Source organism: Rattus rattus, chromosome 8 (genome assembly GCF_011064425.1).
Source record: "Rattus rattus isolate New Zealand chromosome 8, Rrattus_CSIRO_v1, whole genome shotgun sequence".
NCBI lineage: Eukaryota > Metazoa > Chordata > Mammalia > Rodentia > Muridae > Rattus > Rattus rattus.
Window position 1 is genome coordinate 74,039,550 of NC_046161.1, and position 25,145 is coordinate 74,064,694.

The window sequence follows — 25,145 nt, forward strand, 5'->3', positions numbered from 1 at the left end:
TAGAAGTGAAAAGTTTTAGAAACTAATTTTTCTAAATGTGTATTGTTAATTCAACAGAAGGATGATGGTGCTGAAAGATCAAACCGAATTCTGTAAAAGGGAGACATCTGCACTACACAGTGAACACACAGGATACCTATGCAGCAAACTGAGAGGCAAGCATTTAAGATCAGATATATCAGAGCAGTAACGGAGAGAAAATTACTTTTAACCTAAAATGTGTGTGTGGTCAAGCTATTAGTGAGCTATGAAGGTCAAAAATGATTTTTATGTCATTTATTTTTAACTAAAAAAATGTTTTGTGTGTTTACGTGTGAATCTCTGGGAATGAAAGGAAGAGTGTTCCAAGGATTATCCTTCTTCATCATAATGGCTTGTGAATAACTTATTTGACTTTGAAAACTGCACACACCTCTATATAATATATGTAAATAAGATCGCCATCATCTCATTTGGTTTTAGACAATACATTTATTTTAAAAGAAAATGACATCAGGAAAAATGTGCTTTTCACATTTACTAACTGATGGGTGCATGGGCTCAATTGGACTTTAAAATACTTTTCTAGATCATTCACTTTACAACAGGCTTTTATACATCAAAACTTTGTGACTACAGCACTTTTACCCCCTTTACACTTAAAACTCCAATGTTTATGTTTACAAAAAAGAAAACTTTGCTACGTAAAGAGCCTGTATTGACCCTCAGGCAATGTTTACACACAGATGGAGGGGCAGCGGCAGAGCAGCCTCCCAAGCCTCGCCTCTCACCTGCCCCTCTCTTAGGTAAGGGTTTCATTTACTGCCTGCTGGGCTTCACTGCTCTCATGGTCCACTCTCCTGGATAGAACCCCAACTTCAGTCAGTCCGCCGAGAACATAACAGTCTCACTACTTCCTGGTAATAACCCTCAGTAACATTAATAAGTTGTGTGATTATGTTGTCAGTGACTAATAAATATAAGTACAATAATTTTAACAATTAATGATGTTTTTCAAATGTACCATGGACAAGTTAAACTGTGGACTAAGACTGGGTTAAAAATGAACACTAAGCATTAGCGAGGAAAGATGGGCATTGTTATTTCAGTAAGACACATAAACAGCACAATTAATTTTGTTCACGTTTATTAATACAAAACATCCTAACAGAATAACTTTTAATATAATTAAGTTTACAAATAAATTTTGTTACTATCGAATAAATAACATTCACTTGACTCTTAATTGGATTATTCTCTATTAGAACACAGTTATATTTTCTTCAGTTTATTTTAAACTGCCTTATGATTTCAAAGAAACATCAGCTTTTGCTTACTAAATAATTTTTTCAGTTGGAAAGTTTCTTGTGCCAAAATACTTGCAAATTAATGCATTTTTCTAAGCCTACTTAGTCCCTTAATGACATCAACTTTTTTTAAAATATGAATGTCCCAGATTCTTCATATACACAACAGGAGTTGGTTTCAAATGACAGGAACCATGGAAGACAGGAACCATCAGTGCACTTGTAAAACTGATCAAGCTTCAACTGTACTTTTAAAGATTCTATCTCTTCTCCAAGCTGTGGAAATGTTAGAGCTCTTCAGTTTCCTTCAGCAGACCCCTTGGTCCCCAGTTAGAGACAGATGCAGGCAAATTAGTAGTCCTCTTTCACCAGCACTTACTCAGGAAAGGCTGGCAACAGCATCCCACGCCTTATAAAGAATCCCCCAAATAAACTATCATATGCAACAGGGACACTTTTCAGAATAACAGCATTCTGAATGATTGACAAAAGAATAGTTTTAGAGAAAGAACTTTTGTCCTGAGGTTTCATATATCCATAAATCAAGTAACCCGTGCAAGTAGTATTTTTATAAGTTAAAAGTCACCATGAATTACAAGCTTTTAACAGAATTTCATGTCATACAAAGCTTATTTAAGTGTGGCACATTTCTACCATGAACCATTGAATTTTTTTCTCCTTTTAAGCACATATTAATCAAACTGATATATTTACCCAGACTGTTTGATTTAAAATACAACCAAAGGAAATCATTACAAAGTCTGAAAACACAAGCATTCTACTACATAAATATGAGTTACTTTAGTTCAAAAACAAGTAATTTCAATGCAATGGAGACAACTCTGATTAATACATACATTTTCATGCATGTGGAAAAATAATTTACATCCACTTCAGGAATAAGTCTCATAGCAAACAAATTACAGCACTTATTCAATAAAGGACTATTAAAATAATTCTAGTTAGAAAATAAAGTAACTTCAATCAATATATTATAATCTTTTTCTTTCATATACATACTCCAAATCCCCAAGAATTTAAGTAGGAAATGTATAGAACATCTTTTAAGGTATATCTCAGGAAAATTAACCAAAATATTACCTTCATTAAAGAGAATGTGTATACATATCCACATTTGTTTGACCTGTATGTAAAAATTTAATGAAATATGGAAGAAATTAGGATTTCAAAATTTTCTGGAATATAATATTAATACTAAGTCAAATCACTTACCTGCTAAGTAAGAACAGCTTGAGGTATTTCCAAGGCAGAAGCAATCATCTTAACACTACAAACCACAATAATGAAAATAGTCTCCTTTGAACATTTATGTCTGGTTTACAGTTGAGGCATAGGAAAGGATTTGCCAAGCAGCTGTCCCATCTCATCTATGTCCCTTCTTCCCTTATGAAGTGGAAGCTTCCAGGGAATTGGGTCACATATAAACATTTCTAGTAGCTCAGGACTCCAGAATGCAATATTTTAGCCAAATGAGAAGGAATTTAAAATTCTATCCACGACCCACCTGACCTCTTTAGATATTAATTTCTATGCTGGACAACCTAAAGTCTGAAAGTCATTATCAGAGGATTATAACAGAGAAACTGAACATATGAACCACCTCAACACGGGGAGACTTTAAGCCTTTTACACACGACACATGAAAATGATGAAGTGTTTTATTTATATTTAGTCTTTCTTCAATCTGAACTGTAACCAAATTTTCAAAGGTTAGCAAGTCATTACACTCATACATCTCATAATCCCTTTCATCACACAGTAGGCACACATATACAGCATCATGTCAATATAATGTTATCAACACAGCATAAACAGTTTAAGCAGTAGACGCATTTCACATCAAAGAGGCTCTATGCATCACATGGCCTGTCCCAATAAAAAGCAGACATTAGAATGTCATTTTAGCAGTTATATATTGATATAATCAATATGGCTAATTTTTATACCCATCATATATTTTCATAAGTCATCCATATGTAAGAAGCAAAGAACAAAGGCTGTTTTTTGTTATGTGCCAACTTCAAAATGACATACTAACCAGACATCGGCATTCAAAAGCTAGGTTGAACAGGACTGGCCTTGATGCACATGCAGTAGATTTGGTTTCAGAATAGAAAATTAAATGGTGATGTCAGCAGTATTACTACTGTTTCTATATTTATGATTAATTACTAGCAGTACAACTCCCAGAAGGAAGGAGATGGATCCAATAGTGATGTAAGCAATTCCCAAAAATGGATTCTTTCCTCCCATCCATGAAATAGTGCTCAAGATCATCCGTTTTCGTCCATCAAAAAAATGTACAGGGTAATCTGACGAGGGTATAGGAAGACTTTCTGTCTGTGGTTACTTGATGTTTAAAACACATTTTAAAGCTAACATTTAATCTAATTACTTATAATTCATTTATATAATTCTGATACATGAGTTCCTTGCTTATATATTATGAAGGGTAGATAGATAGATAGATAGATAGATAGATAGATAGATAGATGGAGATGGATGGATGGATGGATGGATGGATGGATGGATGGATGGATGGATGGATGGATGGATGGAGGCAGTCAGGCAGGCAACAATGACAGAGCGAACTATATTTTGTTATTGTTTTCAAAACAAGGTCTTGCTATGTAGCTCTGCATGTCCTGGAACCAACTCTGTAGACAAGGCTGGCCTTTAAGTCACAAAAGACAGGCCTGCTTCTGCCTCCCACGTGCTGGATTGTGCCAATATGCACAGCAAATAAAACTATCTTTAAAAATTAATTTAGAATTTTTCTCTATATAGTATTAGACACTGAACCCAGGACAAGGTATTCTACCTCCATATATATTCCCAGACCTGGTCTACTGAAAGAAATAACATTGCTAGTAAAAAGTAAAATGTCTTAACAAAACAGTAACATTCATTTCTATAAAGAATCTTGGATAGTGTTAGTCTTATTACCAAAGAAGGACTAAAGACTTCAAGGTAATGTAATATGGAAAAATACATCAGATGAACAGCAATGATGGCCACACACGATGTTAACAGGCAAGAAGAAAGCAGAAAAGAATCAAAAGTTTTAAGTTCATAGAGCATGTTTAAAGACATAGCTATAAAACAGAGAGGATCGAGGTAGAGGGTCACAAAGCATGATGCCCAAGTTTTAGCTGGTTCATTTGGAGCAGTAACAATACTTGTGCTCTAAGAATTGATAGCTTAATACAGAATTCAAAACTGATTAGTAAGGATATACAAGAGAGGAGAAAGCAGTGTTAAACTATTTACATGGTCCACTCTAGGATGCTAAAAAGAGTAGAGAAGACAAAACTATAACTAAGCTCTGAACTGAAAAGGGCAATAGTCTGGAGGTGTGGCAGGCTCTGCTCTAATTACTGAAATGAATCTTAACCTGAGGCAAGAATCAGTGCTATTTAATCTAACTCACCAAGGACCAGACACAGTATCAAATCAACTGTGCTCCTCCTTTCTCTTTTTCCTCTAAACATTCAGGTTTCTGTTTTAACTCCATTCAACTCTGCTCTTAATTCCCTCTTTATCTTGCACCTTTACATCTAGCTCCTGATGCTTTGCAAGCCCCAGGTCCTGTCAGTCTTTTAGATATCCTACATCCTTTCTGAAAGTGCTCTCGGTCCCTAGGACTCTACTGCAGACTCCCTGCCATCTACAGAACTCTCAGTGCTACACACTTTCCTCTCCCACATTCTGTAGTAGGCTACACACGGGCATGCACCAGTACACTGTACTGGATCTTTTTAGACACTATGAGTGCTCCCCTATATTCTGGCTGTCCTCTAAAAGGAGTGGATCTTCCCAGCAGCTCATAAAGTGAGTCTGTGTATCCAAATTGCTCTAAGTGCGTACTGTTGCTTTCAGTCAGGCACTATTAGGCCATTTTCAGTTGTATAAACGATAGTCCAAGATCCAAAGATAACCTTTATTTTGAAAATAGGCCTATTAACTATTTACTATGCAACCCAAACTAGAAAAAACACAACCAAAACAAAAAAGAAAACAAAACAAAACAAATAAAAACAAAAACCACCTAGGCTGGGTGTGGTTATGACACCTTTAATCCAAGTACATTTCAGACAGAGGAAAGCCAATCGGAGTTTGAGGCCAGACTATTCTCATAGATATATAGAGAATTCCAGGCCATCCAGGGCTACATAATGAGACTTGGTCTCAAACAAACAAACAAACAAACAAAAAAAGAATGTACTTACGGTTTATTTAGATAAGAAAAAGTACAAAGATCCAACACACATTTAAAAATGCTACTATTTGGAAATCTTTGTTTACTCTGTCTGTATATATATATATATATATGATGGGCAAAATACTTTAAAACACTTAACTTTGTTAAGGGATAAAAAGAACTGCCCAGTATTTCCTTCTTGTAAAAGGCTGCTTCTGAGCCAGAGAGATTTCCCAGTGGGAAAAGGCTTTGCTGTGCTGAACCTGAGTTCAATTCCTGAGTTCAATTCCTGAAACCCTATAAAAAGGTAATAGGAGAAAATCAAGTTCTCTATAGTGTCCTCTTACCACTATACATGTATCTTGGCACGTGTGCACACATCGTACATAAATATATAATAATAACAATAATAATAATAATAAAAGGTCTTTGAAATGAATAAAACAAATAAGGCTTGATATCTACGCAGAAATGAAAGTGTGAGAGCCCACATTCAATTACCAGCACCACAGATAGGTAAATGCATCTAGAGTGCAAAGTAACATGTCACATATTTCATGAAACTCTTTTCAAACTCTATGTGTACACGTAACCAAAAAATTAAAGGATACTGTATGTGATGTTCAAATAGTACTGTCCAGCTGGTAGTGTTGGGTGTAAATCATCTCTCCGCTCTATAAGACGATATAACTTACGAAAAGTAGGTAAAGCTGCAGTACGCATCCAAACAATAAAGTCTTCATTTATGAATCCATTATTACTTTCATCATCAGGGTCTAGCTCATATACTGGTTTATGCCAGTTTACTGGCTTTGTTGTATCTTGATAAGTTTGGGAGGGAGAGAGATGGAAAATCAAAATATTCAATTTTATGAACAGTTTCGATGAAAATTTACAGTACTAAAAAGAAAAGGCACAAAACACAATCTGAATATTTTCTTATTCAAAGGTATAAATATATCGGTATCCTAAGGTTATCTTAAAATTTAAAGAGAAACCAATTTTATCTATAGCAAAAAGTAAAAAAGACAGCTAATATCTCAAGAGAATATAAAAAAGATACTGCAGAAAAGGCAGATTACTTCATGTAAAAATAAAGCATTAAATAATATATGAGCCAATAAGATGGCTCAGCAGGTAATGGCCCTTGCCACCAAGCCTGAGGACCTGAGTTCAATCCCCAGGACCCAAATGGTAAAGGGAAAGAACAGATTCCCACAAGTTGTTCTCTTCCACTCATTCACTATGACACATGTGTATAACACGCACACACACACACACACACACACACACACACGTACACACATACATACAAAATAAACAAGTAAATAAATGTGAAAATAAATTTTAAAGAGAAATAAGTGTATTATAAAGCTAAGGCAATAGAGAACAAAACTCTATGTGGATTATAAATAGGGTTTGTTAAAACACAATCTGCAGTAGTTTGTAAGGATTACAGCTAAAAACACAGGAGAAATTCAAATAACAATTAAAGGAAACCATTTTCGTTATAATTTTAGTGCATTGACAAAACTTAGGTTACCTTATTAAACCTACTAGCTTTTAAACAAGGAGATATTGGTCATGTTTTACCTTTAAACTTTTCTTGAAGGCTGTCTTTTCCAGGTGGATTTCTGAATTTCACATTTTTATCTGTCCACCAAGCAATACCTTTTTTCTTCAAAGAAATTGGCACAGGCTTGGGATCAGATTCATTGGCAACCAGAAACAACTCTAACGTATCTAAGCACAAGAAATGGAAGATGTTACTAACATTCACCAAAAATCCATAGCATCTGATTTGCTCTATGAGAAATGAGAATCTGGGATTTGTTCCAAAAGTAGCTGACAGAGAAGACATAGGGTTAACAGGCACCCTTTATTCAGACATGAATTAACCTTTGTAATTTTAGAATTATAGATGAATAGATGCACTTGTCTTCATTTACAACACATCCAGGTCACCTTCCTGAACTGACATGTGAGAAGGCTAAATTAATGCTGATCCAAACACAACTGGAAAGACATCCTTCTTATCCTTCTTTGGTCACTGCTGCATTCCTAACAGCTCCTGCCGATCCAGTTTTCTGTACTTGGTACTCAGGGTACAATAAACAAGTCCTTTTGAATAAGTAATTCACAGAAACCAGGGACTTGGTGAAAAACGCACAAAATAGTTCAGTAATCTAATATGTTTAAATGACACTGGTTTTGGTGCACTGGATTAAATAAATTATTCAAGTTAATTTTACTTGTCGCCTTTAAGGGCTTTTAATATAAATAAGCACTAGAAAATTTGAAATTGTATCTATGCTTCAAACTATGTCTCTATCAGACAATGCATATCTAAGTGACCAACTGCAATCCCCTTTAATGGTGTAATTCAGTGAAGGTGGCTCCATGGCTTTTACTCTCTTGTAAGAAATTGAAAGATTCTATTTTCTTCTCAGAGACAGAAATCCATTCTCATAAAAGAATGCTCAAAGCCACAGGGCATTAAGATCCTATTCATGATCTGAGTAGGTGTCCTGAAGGTGAATTTCGTAGTTCCATTCACAGTCCTAGTCTATTCCATGGTTCCCTAACCATCTGTGTGCATGGACATCCCTGCCCAGCGTACCGTTAAACATGCTGTTGGCAATGGCCCCACATGGAGCAATCGGTTTGTCCTCATTTCTTCGATAGGGTTCACATTCCTTACTTGGATTCTAGTTTTCAGAAGGAAAAAGAAAGAGAAATTATCATCTAGATCTCTGGAAAAGTGAGGAGCTAGCCCTAATTACTAATTAAAAATTCTAGCCTTGTGTTTTTCCCACTCATAAAAGTATATGAGTCTGTAAGGAAAGTAAGCTGTAAACTAACATCACATTTAAATACTCAAAATAAACTCTTTTATATTACAGTACTTTTTAAATAGAATACTTGCTTACCTGTACATAGCTATAAATGACTTATCAACTTAACATTTTGATTTTCTTATCAACACAGAAACCACAACCTCAAAGATTTCTGATTGACAAAAATTAGATGACCAGTTATCAATGCAGCTGTGATACACAATAAAGGACGTCGTAACCTGGGAATAAAGATACTATACATTCTAGCTTCTTGGAAAAATCCCTTGGTAAATGTTCTCACTTATAAAATGAACACATTTTGGAGTTAAATCTTCATGTCTAAAAAAATAAATAATCTATAGCAGTCTACACCAATCTTTACATTGTACAGGACATTCAAGAAAAAGCACTTAAAATTTTCTATTAAAACTAGAAACGACATATAATTCTCTAATTTCCTCTAAGATTATTAAGTCCTTTAGCATCTCTCGATGAATATTTACTCCAGGTCCTTACTTCCCAGATGCCACATATCTGTATTTCCTCTTTATACTTACAAGCAAAGCACTAGGGTCTCCGTTTAACTGGCTATCATCTCGGGATTTCACATAACGACGATGGTTTTGATAGAAATTAGACAGTCCATAATACATAAACACATTGCCCTAGAGAAAACAGAAAGGGGAAATTTTTTAACATAAAAGTTAGTATTTATTTTATATGTATGTAAAATTAAGCAATTCATACTTTATTGGTTTACAATTTGTGATAAATAGGTACTGAGGTGAAGTAGCAACTAAAATTGTACAATTAAATATAAATTAAATCACAGTAGAGCAACTACATTCTAGTTCTTCAATTCTTAGGATGGCTCACTGGGTAAGCAAACTGCTGTGTGAGCATGAGGACCTCAGTGTAGATCCCAGCGACATTCATCTTTAAACCCAGAGGTGGAGGGTGGCCAGGGAGAGGACAGGCAGATCCCAGGGGCGTGCTGGCTGGCCAGTCTGGCTTAAATGACAAGGTCCGAGTCCAGGAGAGACTGGTCCCATGAATAAGGTGACAAAGGAAGGCACGCACCTTGTACTACATGCACACAATAGTGTTCTCATCAAAATAATATTGAAAAATATTAGTGTGCTCTCAGCTACTTTTAATATAAAGTTTTACTAATTCAAATTGGTTTTCATCCAATTAGCATCCACCTTTCAGAAGAATGATTAAACTTTTGATTTATTGTACAAGTAAATTATAAGTTGAATGAGAATATACAATTTCACAAGATGATATATATACTACTTTTCCTACTTTTTAAAGTTTATGTTAGTGCAGCAAATATTTCATAATGACATTTCTACACATATATTTTACTTTGCTCATGACACTTCCTCCCGCCTTGCACTGTTCCCCTTCTGCCCTCCACATAGTTCCCCAGGATACTATAGACTATTAGCAATTAGTAAATTATTAAATTAGTTGCAAAAATATACTATTATAATATTTTATAATAATCAAGAATGACACTTTAATGGAGGTAACTTCAAAATATCTTGGGAAAGAGTAATATACATAAACTTAAGCTGAATTAACTACAAGGTGCTAAGAAACCAACTGACTACAACTATTATAGGTTTTAAAAAAGGTTATCTTCTGTTTTATGATTAAAGCACCTATTTTTATATTTCTACCTTCAATTAAAAGAATTCTCTAAACACAGATGTGATTTATTTGATTTGCTACTTTCAGACATAAAGACTGAATACGGAAGGGTTTTGGTAGCAGAAGCTTGTGTAATCCCAGAATTTACAAGGCAGATGGAGAATCATTAATTCCGAGCCAGCCTGAGCTACACAGCAAGCCTAAGGTCAACCTAGACTACGTGACATCATGCATCAAAAGTAAATGAATGAAAATAATGACTGTTAAAGAGCAAACGATACACTTTTCCATTCCATATAAAAGTATTAAGGTGAAAATCTTTGGGAGAATTGTATCAAATTATGTGACAAAAACATGATAAAAATGTTTAGGAAAAAATAGCATCTCAATTAAGAACAATAATAGTAAATTTAATTTGTAAACTGAAAAAGAGATCCTGTCAATCAATTCTGATATAAAATTAACTTTTAAGTTCCCTGAAATGGTTTTAGTCCAATTCAAAATCTGTGAAGAAACAAACCTACAGAGACAAACACACTTTAAACAGGAGTTCTAAAGTACGGGACTCTGTTTGAAGACAGGATTTTGTTTGTTTCTCTGTAACAGCCCAGGCTGTCCTGGAACTTTATAATCCAGGTTGGTTTCAAACTCAGATCTACTTATCTCTGTCTCCCAAGTTAAAATAAATATTTTGAATAGGGAATAATGGAACTTCTAACTTGTTCTAATCCTCTCAATTCTTCAATTCTGCACAGAACCAAAACTTACTGCATCTTTAGAGTATGCCCACCACTGCACTTTTCAGTCTTCTCCCAAATCGGTTTTCATATCTTAGTCCCAAAGGCACGTAACTTAGTGTTAGAGCATCTGTAACCACTAGATGGCTTCCAACCACCAGAAACTACTAGTTATTACTACATACAGAAAATCTAAATGACACTCAAACCTTGGTATGTACTGTGACAGCTTTGCTTCCTGAAGAATATTGTTTTGGGGCTTTTTGTTTTGTACTGTTTTTGAGACAGGGTTCTCTGTGTAGCCCTGGCTGTCCTAGAACTCAATATGTAGACCAAGCTGGCCTTGAACTCACAGGGATCTGCCTGCCTCTGCCTCCTGGGACTAAAGGCATGCACTGCCACCACCTGGCTCCTGAAGAATGTTTTTCAATTCAATTTTCAAGTACAGGGCAGAACAAATTGGTCACTATCCAGGCCAATTCTGGAATTTTATGTTCTTTCCCATATGCTCATTTACTAAAAGTAGAGACCAGTATTAATGTCACAGAGGCACGAATGCACATACCCACACCTGTACACATACACACACGTGCACACAGGGTGAGGTCCAAATACCAAACTATAAAATATCAATACAGTTTTAATAAGTGTTTGATTTTGGGGTATTGTTTCACATCTCACAAAATAATTTAATAACTAATGGGATGATCAATGTTGTCTTAAGACTTCTATAAATAAAAGTTATTTTAAAAATTAAGAATAAATCTTAACGGCTAAGGATTTATACATACATCTAAAAAGAAATCAAGTACCAAGAAACAATTTTAAAATACAAGCACGAGAAAATTATAAACTTGACAAAAAAATTGATTCTTGCTTTTAAAAAAATGGATCATTGTTAATGAAATGCCTTAAATTTTGTCTAAAAAATACTAAAAGGCAAAAATTCAAATAAATATATTTAATTACCAGATTTAATTAATTTAATGATGCAACAACCAAATATATAGAACAATTTTCAAATGTCTATGGATCCCAATAAACCAAGCTGATTTGTCAATATAAATTATCAAAAAAAAAAAAAAAAACCCACTACTATTATTTTTTAAACATGCAGTTTCTAACAGATTACTTTGAAACACAGACCTCAAACGACTGTTCCAGTGTGAAGTTAATGATACAAACACAAGATGTCACATTCGGAGACAAACATTTATTGCAGGGGCTGGAAGGTTCTGTTCCAGTGTAATCAATCTGCAAGAGAAAAAGATTAAGCAAGCAGTTCCTTACTTACACAACCTGCTATTAAAAAGGGAAATAAGTCCAACAAAGCAATGTGAACAAAACCCCTGCTTTGTACTTTAACAGTCTGAGGCATTAAGAAGTAAAGAAGCCCCTCTTGGTTCATTGTTGTTCATAATCCTCCTTTTTCACCTGAAGAAAGTCTTATGGATAAAACTGTCACTACAAGATTCAACACCACATAATGTATAAAGATATAAATGTTTGCAAGGTCTAAACTACTAAAACACCAGGTTCCTAGAGATCAACACAACTTTTCTTCTTAAATATGACAATTTTAAATATTTCACCTCTGCTTTCCACAGAGCATTTCCAATTTCAGAAAAAAGGGGGAAAAAAAGGAAAGGAGGAGGGAAGGAAACCTGGGGGTTCAGAAAGTAACTCATGGTAGAGTGTTTGCCTTGCATGCAGAAGGCCCTGGATTTAATGATCCCCAGAACCATCAGATATCACAAAAAGCTTCTCCCCACCCAAAAACCTGATGCTAAGTCTGTCATCTCTTTGACCTTGGGTCCTGGGTATTTCAGGATAGGAATATCCCAGGTGACTGGGGTATCTTTGTTGCTCAGATGTGCCCCTTGATTCAAACCAGAGTTAACATCAAAACAAGATTATTCAAAATAGCCATTAGTCCCAGGAAGACCAATCCTTTGGTTAGGGGCTTTGGCCTAGGCAAAACATCTGTGAAGAGAGGGCTGGAAATTTATAGTTAAACTACTACGTAGCCAACATTCAATCAAACATGCCTAATTATGCAATCCTGCACTTCATTCTAGTGTTGTACAAGGGAGCCATCCGGTTGGTAAGGCATAGACATGCTGCACTGTGAGTACACAGAGAGAAGGCATGGAAAGCTTTGTGATCAGACCCCACCCACCCTTTGTGTTTCTTTCAAGAACTTTCCTCTTCTCACAGTGTATGACATACGAAATGAGGGAGGTCTATCTTGTGAGAGGCAGGGAAAATAAGGGATTTTGAAGTATGAAGTATTTTAGGTTAGGGAACTACTTTGTATCTAAAGTAAAGCCAATTACTAGGGTGTACGCTTTGAACCTGTGGCCTCTGATACTAATTCGGTCAGAACTGAATTATACAATACCAGCTAAAGTCAGCCTGCTCTAGCAGCACAGATTTGTTTTTGCATTATAAATAAGAAAAAAATGAAGCACTTTCTTTTTAGAGAGTACTTTTAGTAGAGCTATCTGTGGATGCACGGGCTATCCTGTTATTACAGTTTGGATAGTAAGTGTCCCTTTAAAAGTGCCCAGGTGTTGAGATCTTGCTCCTAGCTGGTGATGCTATTTTGTGATGTTCTGGAAATTCGGAAGAGGACCTAGATAGAAGCATGTTTCTGAGGGACAAAGTCCTTGGTAGCATATTATCGCTGCCCATCTCCTCTCACTATTTCCTGCTCACCTTTTGCTACGTTTTTCTGTTACCATGATGCTGTTTCCTTTCAGACACAGAAAAAAGCAAGCTATGAGTGAATGTCTGAAGTTGTAAACCAACATAAATAAATCTTTTCTTCCTTGAGTTTTTTCTGGTCAGGTAAGTACTCCACAATCAACACTTCCCCCCAAAGTGGTCTATTACAATAATACCTGAATATTGACATTATCATCACCTAAAGTTTAATTTCAGGTTCACTCTTGGTTGAAAAATTATAGGTTTAAACAATGCAGAATGATATATAACCTAAAATACTTTAACTGGCCTAAAAAAATCCTTTATCTTTCTTTTGCCTATTCATCTTCTGTATTAAATCACAGTAAGCACTGACCTTTCCACTGTCCTGATAGTTTTGCACTTCCAAAGCTGGAGTCATACTACAGGTAGCCTTTTCATACTGGCTTATTTCACTTGGTAACCTACACTTAAGTTTCCTATATCAGTTCAGAGTTTGATGTACTATATATAGTTTATCTATTCACCTACTAAAAGACAAGACCAAACTGATCTTGAACCCACAAAGATCCTCTTGCCTCTCCTTCCAGAGTGCTAGCCTAAAGGCCTATGCCATACCTAGCCAATGCTGTTACTTATGTCACTGGTCTATAGTATTTTATCCCAGCAGCTCCCTCCACCAGGTGCTTAAGCATCTTCTTTGAGGAGGTTTCTAATCAGGTCCTGTGCTCACTTTTATCAGGCTGTTTCGATTTTATATTTTAAGTGTTCTTTTATATAACAATTATCAGATATTACTTTAAATTCTTTTCTGCCAGTCTATGGCTTATCTTCAAATCTCTTGATAAATAAGAGTTTTATGGTAAATAGTCCTACATGTTAAAAATAGAAAATAGTTATCTTTTTTCTTCTTTTTTTTTTTTTTTTTTTTTTTTCCGAGCTGGGGACTGAACAGGGCCTTGTGTTTGGGCAAGTGCTCTACCACTGAGCTAAATCCCCAACCCGAAAATAGTTATCTTTATAACAGAAAATTTTAAATTAAAATCTGTACCTAGAAAACCATAGAACCACCATCTAAATTGTAACAGTGAGATAATTTTTAAAAACCTGCAATAACTTAAGAATGCTTGGTATTATCAAATCATTACATAATGTTCTGTACAACTGTATCTGTTAACTAGTAGAACTTTGCTTTAATTTATTATTTTCACTGCAAATATCACCAATAAGCAACGCATGTAACAAAAATTAAATGAAGACAGGAAAGTACACATGAATATCATTAGACCTGTGTGCTACAACTCTGTAAAAGCCTGTTTATACATATCATTCCACTTACATACCAAATTTATGTCAAAATAAACCACAAAGGAAACTGCATTTTTAATTTCACATTTCTTCCTCTTAAGACTTATCTAAGAAATAGAATGACTCAAATCACCCTCTTTTATTTTTATCATCATCTGTGCAAAGAGATAGACTTCACTTAACTAAACAAGAACAATTTGATGGAACTGGAAGTCAAATTATATGCTTCAGTATAAAACTCAACATTTTATTTAGATAATTACTAAATATCAAATAATACTTAAAGCGGATAGCTAAAATACATTCATCACGAACTGCTGATTTAACTTTTAAAATGCATCAAAAGTTACATCTTTTAACTTCAGATAACTCTGAAAACAGTGTTTTTAAAAGTTATTATAAGGGGCTAGAGAGATGGCTCAGTGGTTAAGAGCACTTACTGCTCTTCCAGAGGTCCTTAATTCCATTCCCAGCAAGCACATGGTGGCTCACAACCACAGCAATGGGATCTGATGCCCTCTTCTGGTGTGTCTGAGGACAGTGATGGTGTACCCACATACATAAAATAAATAAAAACCTAAACCAAAAGTTATTATAGTTGACTTAATTTGAATAGAAGCGAGGCACACTACAAAGTACTAGGACCATATAAGTAATGCTATAGTATACCATCAACAGTTAACGGCTTTCCTTTATACACATTATCCTATCTGATCCTTAAAGAAATCCTACTATGCTACCTCCATACATAAGAACATACTCAGAAACCTTCCCAAGTACAAGTCTAGAATCCAAGATCTCTGACTCAAGCCCAATGCTCCTTCTGCTAAACCATCTTTACCCGGGAACTCAGTCTACTCAACCAGAGGGCAGACTTCATTAATACAAAGAAAGAAAGCTGTCAAACTGGATATCAGAGAGACAATCAATCATTAGCAAAGGACCTGAACTTTTTAGAAGAAATAAGAATCTGAGCAAATCCAGAAAAAGATATGGAAAAAGAGGCAGCATTGGAAAAGAGATAAACACAATGAGAACTAACCCTCTACATTGTGGAGAATTTTCACGATGGAAAGCAAAGAGATAAAGCTAAGAAGGTGAGCTACCATAACAGCACGCCCCATTTTACTGACTGCTGCTATCACATGTGTTCGGTCAGCCATATATGAACTCAATTCAAGTCATCTTAAAGAACAGGAGCTGAAACAGACAGACAGCTCAGCAGAGAGAGCTCTTGCAGAAGGCTCAGCTTTAGTTTCAAGCACCTACAGTAACGGCTCACAACCACTGGTAACTCTGACGTCACAGGATCCAAGGCCCTCTTCTGACCTTTGTGGGCACTAGGCATGCATGCAAGCAGAACACCCATACATATAAAAATAAAACAAAACAAATACTTTTAAAAGTAGAGTGGCCCTGAAAAGTTTATTGTTATTTTTCTTATTTTAAATTAGGACAGCTCTTGGTTCAATCCCTAGCACCAAAAACTCTAAGCACCAAACAGAATAAACAACAATAAAGTTAGTCTTTAATCAGCTGGATCTGATGCTATTTTGGGTAGACAATGTCAGAAATTACTTATATTATAAGGTATGTACATAAGCATCTAAATGTAGAATTGCTGCAGAAAGGGGGGAGGGGATGCTCCCCATTCATCTAGAGTGAGAAATGGTTTCTCCCAATCACAAATATCCTTCTACTCCTTTGCCCCAGGCAATAATCTCCATGTTATGCCAAGCCTAAGACACTCTTTAACAGTTAAGTGTCATCATGTCACTTCAAAATAATGATCCCTGTTAAAAGCCAAACCTTCCAGGTGCTGCCACCAGAGCCTCACAGACTGAACCCCTCTGCCCCTAGTGTCTTTTCCTCACAGCTGCTGCAAAGTTGGAAGGTCACAGAAAGAGTCCTCTACCCTCACACAAATCCCAGTGTGGAGCTCAAGGCAGCTAGACTATAGTCATACACTAACTCCCTTACCCAGAGTCTCTGTGACCAGGTCAGGTAGCACAGGCTGAATATAAATAAGGGCTACATCATTGCAGTCCAGGACCTCCCCCTTCTACAGAACCTTTAACAGCAGACACTTCACTCTACCCAATCCTTGTACGATTTGCTGTAAGACTAACAAATCTCTTTACTGAAGGAAGGAGCACTGGTACTCTAGAACCCTCCTTCTCTCCCTCTCCAAATCCTACAAGTAAGCCCTAAGGAGAGGGGAGATAAAGACACATGCTCTACTCTGTCTAGTAGTTTTCTATAAACTGTAAGATAATATAATAGAGAGGAATTAGATTTTTGCTCTTCTCTCACTTAATCATTAATTTCAGTTCATTAATTTCTTTCCCAGCATCAGGTTTATGAACCTTTTAGGTCTAAGGAATGACTTAGCTATGCAAAACTGTTTAATGGCTTCCCATCACACTACCTGCAGTCCTAACACTGGCCCATGTAACGTACACCCTAACTGTACTGCTTTGAACTGTATTTGCCCCTTCTCACAGTACCACAATGGCTTCTTTCTTGTCCTCTTTCTATTAAACACATGCCTCCTTTTTTCTTTCTACTTCTGCATGGAGTAGTCTTCTCTTGCATATCCACACCATTGCTTAGGGCTCCCCAATACATGCCATTTTGTGGCAAAACATTAAAATAAAAATCATTCTTATAAGAGTCTGAAACTTTTGTGGGACCTCACAGCAAGAGTTAATACCTTAAGGTCACTTGTGACAGCTAGCCTACTGTGTACTCAGTCTGTTTGTTTAACCTGCTTTTAAGAGAACAAAGTAGCAATCAACATTACTTGCCTGAGATTTCCCATGCCCATGTATTGTTATAGGACCTCACAGGTAAGCTTTAAACTTTTAAAGCTACAATTTTTAAAGCTGTGAGGATTTACAGAAGAACTGCATTTTAAAATACGAGGTAAACATCAAACTTAGTGGACAATCACGGCTTAAAAGTGATGTTTTATACATCGGGTTGACAAGTAGGAGAGTTGTTACAGTTAGTTTTAATCATTGTCTTGTAGTCTAGAACCACTTGGGAAAGGAATCGCAATGAGTGGTTGTCTAGACTCTGTTGCCCTGTAGGTATGTCTGTGGAGAACTGTCTTGAATAGGTTCACTGATACAGAAAGATCTAGACTAAAGGTAAGGCATCAATCATTGTGTTTAGGTCCTAGATTATATTAAAAGGAAAAAGCAGGCGAATACAATCAAAGGTGTATTAATTTCTCTCTGTTCTTGACTGTGAATATGACTCTTTGCAAGTTCCTGCCACCTTGACTCCCCTGCAATATAGACTGAAACCTGGAAGTGAGCTAAAATAACCCCCCCTGTCCACTAATTTCCTTTTGTCAAGGTGTTTTATTACAACAGGAAACAGAACTAGGAAACATGCTCTACCACATCTAGCCAAAGTTTATCTTGGAACTACTCAGGCACATTCTGCATGTGCCATTCACATAGCAATGTTTAATTTTCCTCTAATATTTCTTTTCTTTACTTCTCCCTACCTAGTTTTGTTTTTCTCTCTGGGAGGGGGGCACTAATCTCTATGTAGCTAAGGTTGGCCTTGAACTCCTGGATCCTTTTGGCACCTACCTCTTAAGTGACAGGTCATAATACACCACCGTGGTGGTCGGCGTGTGTGTTTGTCTTCCAGAGCTGGGGACTGAACCCAGAGTCTTACACGGCTAGAGAAGTACTGTCACTGAGTGACGGATGCATCCTCAACTACTTTAGTTACCCTCCTGCCTTCCATGAAAGGATGCCCTCTTCAAACACAGGAGGAAAAAGAACTCCTGTCACTGAACTTTTTAAATAATTCCCTATGTCCCAAGAGGTACTTTGTATATGGAAAATGCCCAATACTGATAAAAATCCTTGATAAACAGAATTCAATGTACAAGTTTTCTCTATCAAATAACCACGACATCCTTTGTCAGCTGAAACTCAAGGGAAGTTTGACCTAATAAAACATGCCACATGGAAGTAACACTCAATAGTTTTCAAGACAAAGTTTACTAAGGAATAACAATTCTAAACATCAAGGGAAGAGAGGCCGTCAAGTAGAAATAAGGACCCAAATCCCCTATTTTGAAAATTAACATGTTTTTAATGGCAAAAGTATATAAGGCATAGTTCAGAACAGAGTAAGCATAAACTCTTCTAACTATTTAAATCCTAATGACAAAACACCAGAGGCAATACGGACAGATGTGGATAATGAGATTAGTTGAAAAGTTTCCATCTTTGTTCACAGACAACTACGAACGTTCCCCTAAGTCAAGGGAACGTTTCTTCTTAGTAACTCTAAAACCACAGCCTACTCCTCAGAAAAAGACTGAATGTAATGTGGTGATAAGGGGACTATGAAGGACATGCGTTTCTGTACTGGGTACAAGGAGAGTTAGGAACTTCCAGTTTTTGAATGTAGATTTATCTGAAAGGAAATCAATATAATACCTAAATAGGCCACATGACAAGATGCTGACTAATAAGATAGGTCACTGTAAGTACTAGTCAGATTACATTAAAGCACTTTAAGAATTTTCTGAAGTCATTAGAATGAGTAATTCAATACAACTATTTTGGTAGCACATGCTAAATTTGCCAGTACATTTCTTTAAAACTCTGAATCGGGGGAAAGGGGTAGTTTTGTCTCTATAAAAGACTAGGAAATAAATATTTTAGGCTGCAGATGCCAAGGAGAACTTTTTTTTTAGATTTATTTATTATATATGAATACTCTGTAGCTGTCTTCAGACACACCAGAAGAGGGCATCAGATCTCATTACAGATGGTTGTGAGCCACCATGTGGTTGCTGGGATTTGAACTCAGGACCTCAAAAAGAACAGTTGATGCTCTTAACCATTGAGCCATATCTCCAGCCCCAAGGAGAACTTTTAATCCTTTTAAGAAAAGAAGGTTTGCGGGGGTTGGGGATTTAGATCAGTGCTAGAGCAAGCGCAAGGCCCTGGGTTCGGTCCTCAGCTCCAAAAACAAAAAAAAACCCAAAAACCAAAAACCAAAAACCAAAAACCAAAACAAAAGAAGGTTTGCACCTTTCTTGACGGATGAAATTCACGATATAATCACAACAGTTATATACAATTTCTTGGTAGCAACATAGCTCCACTTATGAGAAGAACTGAATTCTTTGAGGGAAATACCTTATATAACTGGTATTCAAGTTAGTGTTTTCTTTAACCAAATTACAAATGCTCATCTGGAAAACCAGTCTCAGTTCCTGCCCACTCCCCATCCCCCCAGAAGAAGAAAAACAAAAGCCCTATCATGCAAAGCTCTTGCCAAAGGTTCCCTGTTTAACTACCATAGTACATTTGAGCATTAAAAAAATCTTAAAAAAAAAACAAAAAACAAAAACTTATCCTTTCTAGATTCTATGCTTACTTAAGTTTAAGTAAAAACAAAAATTACTAAATGCAGATAAAAGATTTAATCTCCTTCAAGAACTTTACAATCTAAGGATTCAAATTAGAAAAATAGTAAATTTTTATCAGAAACACGAAATAATCTGGGCAAAATAACTGAGCATAGAATATTAAATAGGATTTTTCTAAAAAAAGGAAAGCTGGGAGTTGAGCAAAGTGAGTATTAGTCCACTAACACTTCAACATTTTTAGCAATATTAACTTAAATATTTAGGTTCTAGGTATTACTGTATTAAATGTTTTAGCACACCCAAATTTGACTCTAACCATTAATTTTTCTTTTATTGTTTTTGGACACTAGATTTATGCCATCCAAGCTAGCACTGAATAACTCCATTCAAACAATCTTGCTACCTCAAGCTTCCCCAAAGTATCTGGGGCTATAGGAATAGGACACCTGACCCAGCTCTCTAAGCATTAACTTACAATGATATCACTTCACACTAGTAATGCTTTTACATAAGTTACAAAGATGGCACTTTCAAGTTAGTTGTGTATCTTGGCCTAACCAAGAGCCTTAGAGGAGTCATTCACTGCCTTGTGGTGAGAACATGCTTGACACTTAATTGTCAAATTAAAGGAAATATTCAGTCTTATTCAGACATTAAGCAAGTATTCAATAAATATATTCATAATTAAAATATTTAGTGGTTAATAAAATTATCAGTGGTACTTTTCTAAAAAAAAAAAAAAACTCATTTTACTTAGAAAATCTAAAAACCAACTAAGTAAGAGCATTAACTTAACAAGGGAAGGTAAGAGGACACTAACTACGAGCATTAAAATATAAAAGTGGCTTTTCTGGGAAATGTGAAAGATTCATTAGTTTTACTTTAAATTTTCCAAGTTCTAAGCAAAGACTTCAAGCCAAACATTTTGATTTATAAGTTTCTTCTGCCCTAGTAACCTGAACTATACTGCATTTGGACTACTGAGTTTTCAAAAGGAAACTTAAACCATGTTTAAAAAAAAAAGAGCAGAAATCATTTACCTTTATTTTCTTTTACTTTATTTTTATATTTACTTATTTATTTATGTGATACAATATCATCTTTTTTAGCCCTGTCTATCCTAGAACTCACTATGTAGACCAGGTTCAGAGATCCGCCCACCTCTGTTTCCCATGTGTGTAGGTGAACCAAATGGGTATCTGACGCTTGCTGTAAGAGGACATGATGACCTAGAATTGTAGTTAAAGACAGCTGTAAGCCACCATGTGGGTAACAGAAATCAAACCTGGGTACTCTTGCGAAAGAAACCAGTGTTCTTAGCGGCTGAGCCAGCTCTCCAGCTCCTCCTATTTCATTTTAATAACCCTCAGAGGCTTTTAGTGTAAGCTCACAACTAACAAAAGGCAGGGGAGCAAGGGAGCTAGGGAGCTAGGGAGCTAGGGAGCTAGGGAGCGAGCTTCGTGGTACAACACTTCCTTGTGGCCCTGAGTTCAATCTCTAGCACACACAGAGAAATGAGAATAAACATACAAACTCGCATGCCCCTTTGGAAAAGTCCTCTAAGTTTTTCTAATAACTCCAGACCTAATTAGAAATAATTTTGCTCAAATTTTTATCATTCTATCTGCATGTGTTGATATTAATAATTTCCAGTAACTCCTGATTTTCATATCTTCTGATTTCAACTATGGCATTTTTAATATAGCATTGTTTTAAGTCAGAATTAAGATGGAAGTCAGAATTTCAGAATGGACGGCATCTTAAGGATCACCTACTCTAATTCTTTTAGTGTATGAAGAGCAGCACACAAACATTCAGGGCCCATCACCAACTAGAGTGAGAGTTGGAACTTTCGCCTCTACACCAACTCTTAACTCCAATGTCCCTCCGAGCAAACTACAGTGTACTCTTAAAACCAAGGCCACACTAAGCACAAGAAATTTTCATTTCACTAATAAGTAAGTGTACAGAACATTACTTCAGAACCCAAAAGTTTTAAAGAAAATTATTTTCTTTTTTAAAAAAGATTTATTTTATGTATATGATATTCTGTAGCTGTCTTCAGACACACCAGAAGAGGGCATCAAATCCCATTACAGATGGCTGTGAGCCACCATGTGGTTGCTGGGAATTGAACTCAGGACCTTTGAAAGAGCAGTCAGTGCTCTTAACTGCTGAGCCATCTCTCCAGCCCCAGAAAATTATTTTCATACTGGAGTAAACAATACTAGTTTTTTAAGCAATTTAGTAAATATTCATATACAATCTAAATCATTGTTGCTTTCATGTTAATATTTAAGTTTAAATAAGGTGATTCAAATTTCTAATGCTTAGGACGAATTCCATTATATTTACTACCGTTTTAGTAAGGATCTTAACGCAGTGTAAGAGCTTATACTTTGGAACCAGGACAATAGCACTCTCAAACAGTCCAGTCCTAACTCAAGCTAATCTTTAGCTCTCATCTGTTGATGGGTCATATCTATTTTGCTTCTACTTGTGAAATCTTAGAAGAAATCCATTATTCTATTTATTTTAGAGATGAGGCAACTAACCTTCAGAGAAAGTAAGTCAAATACCCCAAATCTGAGCTAATTAAAAGCTGCAGAGGGGTTGGGGATTTAGCTCAGTGGTAGAGCGCTTCCCTAGCAAGCACAAGGCCCTGGGTTCCATCCTCAGCTCCAGAAAAAAAAAAAAAAAGCTGCAAAATTCAGGGTTTGGGTATGATAGGGGACAGGTGTTTTACATCTGAGAACTTAAAAAAAAAAGTCTATAACATGTGTGCAGTTTTATCCAGTTGGACATACCTAATCTGAAAGTCTGTAATCCAAAATATTCTAAAATCAAAACTTTTCTCATGTCCAACCTGGCTGGCCCAGAACTTCGTTTACATTTTGGAGGATTTTGGGCTACATTTGAGTACCATCACAAGGCTAAAAACAGGAAGATAAAATATATACCAAAAACATATGCTGTGAACTTGCTCTAGTCAACACACTGAAAATAATCCTTAATGAAAGACTTAAAAAATACACTCTATAGATATTATTCTTACTTTCATTAACACTGAAGCACTGTGCACTTTAAAAAAAAAAAAATGTAGCCACCTTACTTTAAGCAAGCTGGAAAGGCACCAAAACTCCCTAGCTAAAATGACTGGGGACGTCCAATTAAATCACATGTACTATTTATTTTAAAATTATGTAGACAAAAATATATGTCTACAACAAGAGAAGAAAGTGGGTTTACTCCACATCACTCTTGCCAATTCAAACAGATCACAACTCCCCTAAAATATGAAGGAGAGCTTGCGGGCATCTAACCCTGTACGCCACACACACTCACATTCTGCTGTCAACCAATCTTTACTGATGTGGACGGATAAATATGCAGAGACTGCTGCACCAGCACAAATCAAAATGTTTCCCCGAGCAGAGGGTTTCTATCATGTCTAAGTAAAATATTACAAAAACAAACAAAAACACAAAAAAAAACAAAACAAAACCCAATGCCAGTGAAATCGTTTATAGATTCCAACTTATTTCGTGTGGAATCACTGACTCACACATTTTAAAAATCAAGCGGGGAGATCTGGGGCCACTGTGAGACACAATTAGAAATGAATACAGACTAAAAGCAAACCAGAACTCAAGTTTCCTGCTTTTAACCACATCGTGGCCAACAACTAAATATATCTAATTAGTTCAAAATGAAAGTTACTTGTGTGTGCCCTGTATGACTTAATTTCTTCACAGAAGAATCAATATCTTTAAGACTCCGGGTTCCTTCATGCAACCAATTTGTTAATCTCGGTGTCCCGGAATGATCCCCACCCAAATAACAACAGTCTGCCCCTGTTGTTGCCTCAGGGTTAAACACCTAAATCTAACTTTTTCTCCTCTCCTAAAAAAACCATACACTCTACCTCTCGGAAACCCATGCAAACTGCCCCCAAAATAAGTCTCGTCCACCCGACATTCTAGCTTTATTCATTCCGTCTCCAGCCAGGTCAATCGAGAGCAAAAGGAAGCTAGCCCACAAAACTGCAAACTCAGAAAAGCCGCATAAGAAGAAACCGAGAAGGCACCAGAGGGCGGGGCCCGCCTGTCACCTTCCGTGAGCCGGGGATCACCGCCACGCCCCTCCCTCACCTCGATCTCACGGATGTTGTTGGAGGTGACGAAGATGCCGATGCCGATGGGAATGAAGATGAGGCCGATGATGAAGAAGGTGGGCAGCACCGTGCCGGCGGTGAGGATGGGCTGCCAGGCAGGCAACCGTTGCTGTTTGAAGGCCGTGTTATCCGGCCTCCGGGTCTTGGCGGCGCCCCCCGGAGGACCCGTGGGCCCGCCGTCCACCTCATCCTTCGCGCTATAGTTCATCGCCATTGGCCCCCGGGCTTCGGCTCGGCCACGTCCAGCTGGGCCGCCCAGAGGACCTGCCTGCCGACCCTGACAGGAGACACGCAGTCGCCGCTGCCGCTACTACCTCCGCCACCCGCGCCGCCACCGGGGAGGCGGAAGAGGCGGGACACGCTTTTGCGGACGGCCGCTGACCGGAAGCGGGAGTCTTCAGGAGACGCCCCAGGGATGGAGAGAGAGGAAATAGGGAGAAGATTGAGGGACGAGGGGAGGGGAGGGGGAGGAGGATGGAAGGGGGAGGGAAAAGGCGGACGCACCCTGATCATCTGCCCTGTGACGACAAAGTGAGGGGTTTAGGCCGGGCGCGCAGCTACGTGAGCGCATGCGCGGCCCTGGGCGACGTCACCGCGTCTGCGCACTGGGACAATAGCGTCTTAGCTCCCCGGGAAGACGCTACTGTTTGTGCTTACTTCCTGTTGTGGTTATCATGGAGACTTCTGGAGCAGTCTGACCGGACTCGGTGACCTGGGCTACTTGTAGTTTCGGCGCTGGGTTGACTTTTCTTATTAAGCCTACCCCTTTTCTGAAAGGAATTGTAGCGTTCCAGAGTCCATACGTA

The 25,145-nt window shown here is 37.1% G+C and overlaps 1 protein-coding gene across 1 annotated transcript; it reads right to left on the minus strand.

Annotated features, from left to right (window-relative positions):
• Positions 1–1,109: 1,109 nt before the first annotated feature.
• On the minus strand, positions 1,110–24,849 carry Tmem30a (transmembrane protein 30A). Its single transcript, XM_032909276.1, has 7 exons — positions 24,317–24,849; positions 11,888–11,995; positions 8,903–9,010; positions 8,129–8,216; positions 7,102–7,251; positions 6,120–6,329; positions 1,110–3,619 (listed from the first exon to the last, which is right to left on the minus strand). Exons 1-7 carry the CDS (start codon positions 24,551–24,553, stop codon positions 3,426–3,428), a joined length of 1,095 nt encoding a protein of 364 aa, XP_032765167.1. The 5' UTR covers positions 24,554–24,849; the 3' UTR covers positions 1,110–3,425.
• Positions 24,850–25,145: the final 296 nt, after the last annotated feature.

Coding starts and splice junctions, on each gene's coding strand:
- Tmem30a (XM_032909276.1), bottom strand. CDS start 24,553: ATGGCGATGAACTATAGCGCGAAGGATGAGGTGGACGGCGGGCCCACG. Junction 11,996..24,316: donor ACAACATCCGTGAGATCGAG/GTGAGGGAGGGG, acceptor TTTCTCTTGCAG/ATTGATTACACTGGAACAGA. Junction 8,217..8,902: donor GAGACCCTAGTGCTTTGCTT/GTAAGTATAAAG, acceptor TCTGAAAACTAG/AATCCAAGTAAGGAATGTGA.